The sequence below is a fragment of the Salmo salar genome, chromosome 19 (assembly GCF_965601325.2).
Source record: "Salmo salar chromosome 19, fSalSal1, whole genome shotgun sequence".
NCBI classification, from domain to species: domain Eukaryota; kingdom Metazoa; phylum Chordata; class Actinopteri; order Salmoniformes; family Salmonidae; genus Salmo; species Salmo salar.
Genome location: NC_138309.1, coordinates 8,222,334 through 8,234,298, shown reverse-complemented (window position 1 = coordinate 8,234,298; position 11,965 = coordinate 8,222,334). Strand labels below are relative to the sequence as shown.

The 11,965-nt window shown below is 40.7% G+C and overlaps 1 protein-coding gene across 1 annotated transcript in view; it reads left to right on the top strand.

The window, feature by feature from the left end:
* Positions 1–560: 560 nt before the first annotated feature.
* LOC106578368 (cadherin-related family member 1a) overlaps positions 561–11,965 on the top strand; it is a 169,281-nt gene continuing 157,876 nt past the window's right edge. The window contains exons 1-2 of the mRNA XM_082965589.1: positions 561–713; positions 1,298–1,393. Coding sequence (XP_082821715.1) covers positions 578–713; positions 1,298–1,393 — 232 coding nt within the window. The 5' untranslated portion in view covers positions 561–577. The remainder of the gene's footprint in view (positions 714–1,297; positions 1,394–11,965) is intronic.

Genomic DNA, 11,965 nt, shown 5'->3' with positions numbered 1-11,965 from the left:
AATTACAGGTTGTAACTCAACAAAATATGAAAAACGCCAAGGTGGATGAATACTTTTGTAAGGTACTGTATCCCCACAGTATTTTACTTTATTCAAGCAATTTAAATATGAATTGTAATACATTCCCACCTGCACAACTGTAGACAAACTAATTTAACATGAATTACACATGAATTCAGATTTTTTTACACATTAATTATACATCAATAATGCATGAATCAAGAAGATGAATTACATATCAATTAAGAAATATGTATACTTGATGTAATATATAGCTACATATTAAATACACATGAGTTAATTTTCTCATCATATTAATCAATATCATTTTAGCCTTTTAGTGTTTTCCAGTTCAGCTCCCTCTCGGCAAGGCTCTCACAGAGTGGACACTCCCAGACCCCAAGCCCCTCTCTTGTTGACCCACCCCCTGCCCGACAATTGGTGGTAAATGTCCTGATTGGAGAGATGGGGGGTCTATATGCGTCTCCGGAGCTAAGACGTGTTATTGGATTAGTATGTGGGCATCTGCCTAAGCCTTCCTCCTCTAGTTTACCGTAAACACCTTGAAGGACACCTCATGTACAGAACTAACTGTAGTAGCTACCTCCACAAGCTCTTTTCTTGGTGTGCTTTCATGGCTTTGCTCTCTAGGATGAAGAATGTCAGGAAGTTACATTTTTCACTGCTTCTCGTATTAGTGCATGTTTGCTTTGGTAAGTCTACCTTTATCTTTTTGCTTCCTGTATACCTGATTGGCAACTTAATTAAGCTTTGTTCTGATTGTTGCCGGTTTTCAATTGCACTAGAGGGCTTTGAGAGATGGCTAGCATTTTCATAATCATACACTGTAGAGCAAAGAACATGTTTTTCCTGTTCTGTATTTAATTCTTGCCTTTCCTCCCATTGCCTGCCTACCTGCTAGTTGCAAGTGAGTGCAATATCTTATGATTTAATAGAAGTTGTTGGATATTGTTTGAAACGCCCAAGTGAATTCGAAGAATGTAAAATTACACCACAGTACCATCAATTGTGAAAACTCTATGTATTTGAAAAAAAGCTATTTTAATTACCTTTGATGGCGTGGGGAAAAGTCAAGAAAAGTGTGTATATTTTTGGGCTGGTTGACGTAACTGCGCCTGTAATCCTAGTCAAGGGATTGAGAAAGCAGAATGTGGTTAGTACAATATACCCTGCTCTGTTTATCTGACACCCACAGCCAGTGCTAAGATGTTATTAGGGGGAATTAGTAGTACAGTATAACAACAAATGGATTAGACTCTTGGTGTATCTCTTCTAGCACAAGCAGACTATGCCCCATTTTTCTACGATAATGGGCCCTACAGTAGCAACGGAAACCTGGCACTCTTCAGTCTGTCAGAGGATACTCCTGTCGGTAAGACCTGACCCTAACCCCCCAAAAAAATTGCCAAATAACCTGAAATCAACTCTATATATGGTTTGATGTTACTAACATGGTAATTTAGCAAAAAATAAGTAATACATGCTCACATGCCGCTATCAATTCCATTGATTGTTAGCCCGTCTTGACTAAAGTTAGATGACGTTTGCAATGGCTGTTTAAATAAAATCAAGCCATGGATTTCAGTTTCTCCTGGCCCATAGGCTACTTTCAAGGCGAAGAACAGGGCAATAAATTAACTTCTTGGTCAACCAGTCACTGGCGGGTAGATTTAAAAAATATTTTTTTGCAGGGACAATTACACCAACAAAACACAAAAAAACAGATGAGCATGCTTTGTTATGTTTCTAAAACAATACATGTATTACTAGTAAGAAGAAACTAATGTGGTATATTGAATAATATGTATTTTTTATGACATGAGTCATTTAACCAAAATATCACAGATGAGACAAACATTTTCACCTGCTCCTTTAAGGGCGGGAGGTTACCATGATAGTGTGACTTGAGTCATGTTTGTGCCTGTGAGATTGAGTCTGATTAGTAGAAGCGTTGTCTTCTCTTCCCTAGCAGTTGAAACTCAAACATAGAAAAACAACCTAGCTTGTGAAGAAAGCAGTCTCACTTCAATAGACTCTCATTTCAAGTTAATTAGACCACATTTTAGGCCTGTGCGCAGAGTGTCTAAAAATGTATCTTTGACGTGGCTCTTCCTGTGCTCACAGCCCCCAGCTAGACAGTGTTACAGCATGAGGTGGGATAGACTATATAGGATTCGTAGTTCTGAGATTCTGTGCTATTTATTTACCAGCTATGAAACAAAATGGCAGAAATACTTTGAAAACAGCTACTGGAGCATTTACTCTACTATAAATGAGATCATACTTGACTATTTGTATTCACAAATTGAAACAGGTGGCTTTTTCGTGTCTTTCTTTTACAAAATAACCTGTTGTAGGTAGGGGGCAGTATTTGCACGGCCGGATAAAAAACGTACCCGATTTAATCTGGTTATTACTACTGCCCAGAAACTAGAATATGCATATAATTATTGGCTTTGGATAGAAAACACCCTAAAGTTTCTAAAACTGTTTGAATGGTGTCTGTGAGTATAACAGAACTCATATGGCAGGCAAAAACCTGAGAAGATTCCTTACAGGAAGTGACCAGTCTGACAAGTTCTTATTCTTCTTGGCTCTCTTTATTTGAAAACTGAGGATCTTTGCTGTAACGTGACACTTCCTATGGCTCCCATAGGCTCTAAGAAGGCGGGAAAAAGCTGAATGATGTAATTCTAGCCACTGGCTGAAAAACATTAGCGCTTTTGGTAAGTGCTCTATCAGAGGACAATGGGACGGAGGCGCGTGCACGAGTCGACCCCATGTTTTTATTTTCTCTCTCTTTGAACCTAAACACGCTTTCCCGGTCGGAATATTATCGCTTTTTTACGAGAAAAATGGCATAAAAATTGATTTTAAACAGCGGGTGACATGCTTCGAAGTACGGTAATGGAATATTTTGACATTTTTTGTCACGAAATGCGTTGTGCGTGTCACCCTTCTTTACCATTCGGATAGTATCTTGAACGCACGAACAAAACAGAGGATATTTGGATATAACTATGGATTATTTTGAACCAAACCAACATTTGTTATTGAAGTAGAAGTCCTGGGAGTGCATTCTGACGAAGAACAGCAAAGGTAATAACATTTTTCTTATAGTAAATCTGACTTTGGTCAGGGCTAAACTTGGTGGGTGTCTAAATAGCTAGCCCTGTGATGCCGGGCTATCTACTTAGAATATTGCAAAATGTGCTTTCACCAAAAAGCTATTTTAAAATCGGACATAGCGAGTGCATAGAGGAGTTCTGTATCTATAATTCTTAAAATAATTGTTATGTTTTTTGTGAACGTTTATCGTGAGTAATTTAGTAAATTCACCGGAAGTTTGCGGGGGGTATGCTAGTTCTGAACGTCACATGCTAATGTAAAAAGCTGTTTTTTGATATAAATATGAACTTGATTGAACAAAACATGCATGTATTGTATAACATAATGTCCTAGGGTTGTCATCTGATGAAGATCATCAAAGGTTAGTGCTGCATTTAGCTGTGGTTTGGGTTTATGTGACATTATATGCTAGCTTGAAAAATGGGTGTCTGATTATTTCTGGCTGGGTACTCTGCTGACATAATCTAATGTTTTGCTTTCGTTGTAAAGCCTTTTTGAAATCGGACAGTGTGGTTAGATTAACTAGAGTCTTGTCTTTAAAATGGTGTAAAATAGTCATATGTTTGAGAAATTGAAGTAATAGCATTTCAAAGGTATTTGAATAATGCGCCACGGGATTCAACTGGCTGTTGAGTAGGTGGGACGATTTCGTCCCGCCGACCCTAGAGAGGATAACTATGAATTAACAGACTTATTTTCAATTAACTGGCAACATATAACATTACAATAAGGTATAGGACTCATGGGATTATGAGGAACAATAGCAGGTATATTTCGCTCCAGCAGCTGGCATATTCTGTCCTTTCACAATTCACCTGTGGGAACATGGCAGCTCTCAACATTCGGCAACAAAAAGAGTTTGCCACTACTATCCGAGAGATTGTTTGTGAGAAAATTACCTCTGACCTCGACTTGCAATTAAAACTCTTGCACTGTTAATTTCTAAAGTTCATACCTAATCAACTAAAGTGTAACATTTGGAGACAGTGGGAAATCAATCTTCTAAAAAAATCACTCTAAACTTATGTGGCGGATGAATCAGAATGTATACCTTTGGACTCTGGTGTTGGAAGCCTGACTTCTTCCCTTAGCTAGGGCTCAGTCACTTGGGGCCCAGAGAGGGGAGAGGTCAGGCTTGTCTATCACATGTCCCTGGTGCTATGCAGAATATCAGAAAGGGAAGAGGACAGAATGGAACATTGTCTTCATATGTGAATGTGTCTTTACCTATTCTTAACCTGTTATGGATAGGGGGCAGTATTTTCACGGCCGGATAAAAAACGTACCCGATTTAATCTGATTATTACTCCTGCCCAGAAACTAGAATATGCATATAATTATTAGCTTTGGATAGAAAACACTCCAAAGTTTCTAAAACTGTTTGAATGGTGTCTGTGAGTATAACAGAACTCATTTGGCAGGCCAAAACCTGAGAAGATTCTGTACAGGAAGTACCCTGCCTGACCATTTCTTGATCTTCTTGATTATCTCTATCCAAAACAGGGGATCTCTGCTGTTACGTGACACTTCCTACGGCTCCCATGGGCTCTCAGAAGGCGGCAAAAAGCTGAATCGTGGCTTTGCAGGCCCTGGCTGAAAAACATTAGCGCGTTTGGATAGTGGCCGGTCAGAGTACTATGAGACTGAGGCTCGTGAACGAGTCGACTCCATGTTTACTTTCTCTCTCTTTGAACGAAAACCACCACTCCCGGTCGGAATATTATCGCTTTTTTACGAGAAAAATGGCATAAAATGTTATTTTAAACAGCGGTTGACATGCTTCGAAGTACGGTAATGGAATATTTAGAATTTTTTTGTCACGAAACGCGTCGGGCGCGTAACCCTTCGTCACCCTTGGATAGTGTCTTGAACGCACGAACAAAACGCCGCTATTTGGATATAACTATGGATTATTTTGAACCAAACCAACAGTTGTTATTGAAGTAGAAGTCCTGGGAGTGCATTCTGACGAAGAACACTAAAGGTAATCAAACTTTCCTAATACTAAATCGCAGTTTGGTCAGTGCTAAACTTGGTGGGTGTCAAAATAGCTAGCTGTGATGGCTGGGCTATCTACTCAGAATATTGCAAAATGTGCTTTCACCGAAAAGCTATTTTAAAATCGGACACCTCGATTGCACAAAGGAGTTCTGTATCTATAATTCTTAAAATAATTGTTATGTATTTTGTCAACGTTTATCATGAGTAATTTAGTAAATTCACTGGAAGTTTGCTAGTTTGCTAGTATGCTAGTTCTGAACGTCACATGCTAATGTAAAAAGCTGGTTTTTGGATAGAAATATGAACTTGATTGAACAAAACATGCATGTATTGTATAACATAATGTCCTAAGATTGTCATCTGATGGTAGATCATCAAAGGTTAGTGCTGCATTTAGCTGTGATTTGGGTTTATGTGACATTCTATGCTAGCTTGAAAAATGGGTGTCTGATTATTTCTGGCTGGTTACTCTGCTGACATAATCTAATGTTTTGCTTTCGCTGTAAAGCCTTTTTGAAATAGGACAGTGTGGTTAGATAAAGGAGAGTCTTGTCTTTAAAATGGTGTAAAATAGTCATATGTTTGAAAAATTGAAGTTTTGGTTTTTTTGAGTAATTTGTAATTCGCGCCACGCCCATCATTGGATATTGGAGCAGGTGTTCCGCTAGCGGAATGTCTAGATGTAAGAGGTTAAACAATGTGAAGGGATGGCGTAATTAATGGGGAACCAATTATTTGTCTCCACAATGCCTGTGCGCAAGTCACTCCCCTCAGTGAGCTTGTCCAGGAGTGGGATCAAGAGGGGGTTTACTTGAGATGGGAGTATCTAGAGTTGACAATTGATTTATGCCATTGGATGAGTTGGTGTTGTTGTACTATGAAGTACCAGGAACGAGATTAGAACCTTGTTTTAGGGACCAAACTGAACGATAATTTATAGCGAATGCTATCTGGCTAAGGGATACTCCTTTCTCAAATATAAAGTCCCTTATTGAACTGTTTCTATGATCTGTGGTTCGTCATGTAGGTTGAGAGGGGTGTATCTTGGCTCTAAAAGATATTTGTACTTTTGTGTTGACACTTTCAATGGTTCATTAGAGAGTGCGCATCATTGAAAGTCAAGTGCATCATTGAAAGTCAAGTGCTTTTGCAAAGCTCTTAATTATTAAAGATGTAGTTTAATTATAACTCTGACTGGTGTGTGGAGTTTGTAACTCTCATTTGGTAATGCAGAAATTAGCCACCACACTTATTCCTGTAAATTTAATGTGAGGGTCACAGGACTTGAAACTTCCTTCATGAGCAATCTTTTCTATGAACTGTTTGGGCAGGAGAAGCTGGGTCCCATGCCACTGATAAACATTGCGCACTGCACGGGTCCTCTCTGGAATGGATGTCGTGCATGATTATACAAATCCACAGTTTTGATGTCAAACACCAAATTGTTCACCTCGCAAAGGAATCGGGGCATATGTGGAGAAGAGGATCAGAATCTACCCAGATCTGAATGCCGAACTGCTGAACAGAGGGCAACCTACAACGAGGTGAGATCCCAGCTACGCAAGCTAAACCTGAGATCCCGGCAAAACTCATCTTGACCTTACGAAATACAACACACGTTTTCCACTGCCAAGGATGCAGTGGAATTCTTCGAAAAGCACATCAAGCCCAACACAAAAGGGGATGAGCCAACAGATCTAGCCTAACCCCAATTTGACTGTCTCAATATTCAGGTATGCTATCCACCCACAATCATGCAGCCTAGCCTATGGCTGTGATGCTACCCTCAGCATAAGACAATGATGAGGACACATTTACATTTACGTCATTTAGCAGACGCTCTTATCCAGAGCAACTTACAAATTGGTGCATTCACCTTATGATATCCAGTGGAACAACCACTTTACAATATTACATCTATATATATTTTTTTTGGGGGGGGGTTAGAAGGATTACTATATCCTATCCCAGGTATTCCTTAAAGAAGTGGGGTTTCAGGTGTCTACGGAAGGTGGTGATTGACTCCGCTGTCCTGGCGTCGTGAGGGAGCTTGTTCCACCATTGGGGTGCCAGGGCAGCAAACAGTTTTGACTGGGCTGAGCGGGAACTGTGCTTCCTCAGAGGTAGGGGGGCCAGCAGGCCAGAGGTGGATGAACGCAGTGCCCTTGTTTGGGTGTAGGGCCTGATCAGAGCCTGAAGGTACGGAGGTGCCGTTCCCCTCACTGCTCCGTAGGCAAGCACCATGGTCTTGTAGCAGATGCGAGCTTCAACTGGAAGCCAGTGGAGTGTGCGGAGGAGCGGGGTGACGTGAGAGAACTTGGGAAGGTTGAACACCAGACGGGCTGCAGCGTTCTGGATGAGTTGTAGGGGTTTAATGGCACAGGCAGGGAGCCCGCCAACAGGGAGTTGCAGTAATCCAGACGGGAGATGACAAGTGCCTGGATTAGGACCTGCGCCGCTTCCTGTGTAAGGCAGGGTCGTACTCTGCAAATGTTGTATAGCATGAACCTACAGGATCGGGTCACCGCCTTGATGTTAGCGGAGAACGACAGGGTGTTGTCCAGGGTCACGCCGAGGCTCTTAGCACTCTGGGAGGAGGACACAATGGAGTTGTCCACCGTGATGGCGAGATCATGGAAAGGGCAGTCCTTCCCCGGGAGGAAGAGCAGCTCCGTCTTGCCGAGGTTCAGCTTGAGGTGGTGATCCGTCATCCACACTGATATGTCTGATCCAAGAGTGAGCCGCGCCGGAGATACCAAACTCGGAGAGGGTGGAGAGGAGGATCTGATGGTTCACAGTATCAAAGGCAGCAGATAGGTCTAGAAGGATGAGAGCAGAGGAGAGAGAGTTAGCTTTAGCAGTGCGGAGAGCCTCCGTGACACAGAGAAGAGCAGTCTCAGTTGAATGACCAGCCTTGAAACCTGACTGATTTGGATCGAGAAGGTCATTCTGAGAGAGATAGGCCTACGTATAGGCCTATAGGCCTCTGCGGTACATCCATAGGCCTATAGCCTATCACGAAAAGAGTTGGGAATAATTTAAAATCCTAACATTATTGTACAGCCTGTAAAAGTCCTTTACATTTCACTTGTCATAACCATGTCATAATATGTCATAACAGCTCACATAACTTGTCATAACATGGTCATCACACTGTCATGACCCATATAGAGTGCATTCAGATAATATTCAGACCCCTTCACTTTTTTGATATTTTGTTACGTTACAACGTTACATAAATCAGTTTTGTTTTATGTTTTTCTACCATGAATAATATGCAGTAGGCTATGTATTGTATAATGGCACAATCATCATTGTAATGCATAGGCTCATAAGCCTATGCATATGCTATAGTATGCGTATGGGTGTTTTGAAGTAATCATCACCTTAGAAAGTTATCCATATTGTTGTGTTTGGAGTTGAAACAACATCCACAATGACCATGTTTTAAACTCAGTTTCAAACTCTAAAATTGCTGAAATATCCCCCCCCCTCATCAATCTACACACTATACACCATAATGAAGAAGCAAAAACAGGTTTTTATAAATTTTTGCAAATTTATAAAAAAACTGAAAATATCTGAAATATGACATTTACATACAACGCCTTGCAAAGGTATTCATCCCCCTATTTTGTTGCATTACAATCTTTTAATTTAAGTTGATTTTTATTTGGATTTCATGTAACGGACATACACAAAATAGTGCAATCGGTGAAGTGAAATAAAAAAGATTCATTGTTAAAAAAAAAAAAAAGAAAAGTGGTGCATGCATATGTATTCACAAACTTTGCTATGAAGACACTAAATAAGATCTGGTGCAACCAATTAGCTTCAGTAGTCACATAATTAGTTAAATAAAGTCCACCTCTGTGCAATCTAAGTGTCACATGATCTGTCACATGATCTCAGTGTATATATACACACCTGTTCTGAAAGGCCCCAGAGTCTGTAACACCACTAAGCAATGGGCACCACCAAGCAAGCGGCACCATGAAGACAAAGGAGCTCTCCAAACAGGTCAGGGGCAAAGTTGTGGAGAAGTACAGATCAGGGTTGGGTTATAAAAAAATATCTGAAACCTTGAACATCCCACGGAGCACCATTAAATCCATTATTAAAAAAATGGAAAGAAAATGGCACCACAACAAATCTGCCAAGAGAGGGCCGCCCACCAAAACTCAAGGACCAGGCAAGGAGGTCATTAATCAGAGAGGCAACAAAGAGACCAAAGATAACCCTGAAGGAGCTGCAAAGCTCCACAGTGAAGATTGGAGAATCTGTCCATAGGACCACTTTAAGCCGTACACTCCATAGAGCTGGGCTTTACGGAAGAGTGGCCAGAAAAAAGCCATTGCTTAAAGAAAAAAAATAAGCAAACACATTTGGTGTTCACCAAAAGGCATGTGTGAGACTCCCCAAACATACGGAAGAAGGTACTCTGGTCAGATGAGACTAAAATTGAGCTTTTTGGCCATCAAGGAAAACGCTCTGTCTGGTGTAAACCAAACACCTCTCATCACTCTGAGAACACCATCCACACAGTGAAGCATGGTGGTGGCAGCATCATGCTGTGGGGATGTTTTTCATCGGCAGGGACTGGGAAACTGGTCAGAATTGAAGGAATGATGGCTGGCGCTAAATACATGGAAATTCTTGAGGGAAACCTGTTTGTCTTCCAGCGATTTGAGACTGGGATGGAGGTTCACCTTCCAGCAGGACATTAACCCTAAGCATACTGCTAAAGCAACACTCAAGTGGTTTAACTTCTTATGGGTCACGCTAGTGTCCCACCGACAGCTTCCGCTGAAATTGCAGAGCGCCAAATTCAAATTAAATTACTGTAAATATTTAACTTTCATGAAATCACAAGTGCAATACATCAAAATAAGGCTTAACTTGTTGTTAATCCAGCCGCCATGTCAGATTTTAACGGCGAAAGCAAACCATGCGACTATCTGAGGACTGCGCTCAGTACACAAAACATTACAAACAGTTAGCAGCCAAGTAGATTAGTCACGAAAGTCAGAAATAGCAATAAAATGAATCACTTACCTTTGATGATCTTCATATGGTTGCACTCACAAGACTCCATGTTACACAATAAATGTTTGTTTTGTTCGATAAAGTTCCTCTTTATATCCAAAAACCTCCATTTTGTTGGCGCGTTTTGTTCAGTAATGCAATGGCTCAAATGCGGTCACAAGAGGCAGACGTAAAGGTATCCGTAAAGTTCATAGAAACATGTCAAACAATGTTTATAATCAATCCCCAGGTTGTTTTTAGCCTAAATAATCGACAATATTTCAACCGGACAATAGCGTCGTCAGTATAAAACGAAAGGCGCGCTCTCGGGATTGTGCACCAAACAGGTTGGGGAATTTCCACTGGCCTCTCATTGAACTGCTCATTCTCCCTAATTTTTCAGAATAAAGGCCTGAAACAATGTCTAAAGAATGTTCACAGCTAGTGGAAGCCATAGGGAACGGAATCTGGGTCCTATCCCTTTGAAAGGTGGATAGGCTTTCAATTGAAAAACACCAATTTCAAAATAATAGCACTTCCTGGATGGATTTTCCTCAGATTTTCGCCTGCCATTTCAGTTCTGTTATACTCACAGACATCATTTTTATTTCACAGTTTTGAAACTTTAGAGTGTTTTCTATCCAAATCTACCAATTATATGCATATCCTAGCTTCTGGGCCTGAGTAGCAGGCAGTTTACATTGGGCATGCTTTTCATCCAAAATTCCGAATGCTGCCCCCATCCCAAAAAAGTTAAGGGGAAACATTTAAATGTATTGGAATGACCTAGTCAAAGCCCAGACCTTAATCCAATTGAGAATCTGTGGCATGACTTAAAGATGGCTGTACACCAGCAGAACCCATCTAACTTGAAGGAGCTGGAGCAGTTTTGCCTTGAAGAATGGGCAAAAATCCCAGTGTCTAGATGTGCCAATCTTATAGAGACATAACCCAAGAGACTTGCAGCTGTAATTGCTGCAAAAGGTGGCTCTACAAAGTATTGACTTTGTGAGGTGAATAGTTATGCACGCTCAAGTTTTCCGTTTTTTGGTCTTATTACTTGTTTGTTTTACAAAAAATATATATTTTACATCTTCAAAGTGGTAGGCATGTGGTGTAAATCAAATGATACAAACCCCCCCCAAAAAATATATTTTAATTCCAGGTTGTAAGGCAATAAAATAGGAAAAATGCCAAGGGGGTGAATACTTTCGCAAGCCACTGTATTGAGAACCCCAGACAAATTATTACTGTTCAGCTGAGGTAACCTCAACCCCACGCTAAATTAGTGTATTAGTTTGACCAGGCGCAAGGAATTTTAATAGCATGCATTTTGAAGCATCTCAATATCCCATTTGCCAGTGTGAACAAACAGCCTAGGACTAGAAAAGTCTCAAGAGAGCATTTTCCACAGCGATTACACCATGCAACCCTCGCTGCTAGCAAATTACCTCAACAAGCACTTCACTTGCATGAGAAGGCAGAGTACTAGCTGCTTCTGCCACCACTACTTTGTGGAGGGGCTTGTTGAGGTGTCTACTTGTGCGAGAAGGCAGAGCTGCTAACCATGCCCTCTTGAAAGTGTCAATGATATGAGTCGCCTTCACATTAGAGCAGAGGTAATATTGTAGTGCAGTGGATTTGCTCACTTGACTCATGGTACTTACTTTGCAAATTTGAATACCGCATGCAGCAAACTTGCTTTTTAATGTTTTAAGACAAATCTAATATAATATTCAGGCAATGGCATGCCATTTCATTGTTATTGATATACCAAGTGATATATGTA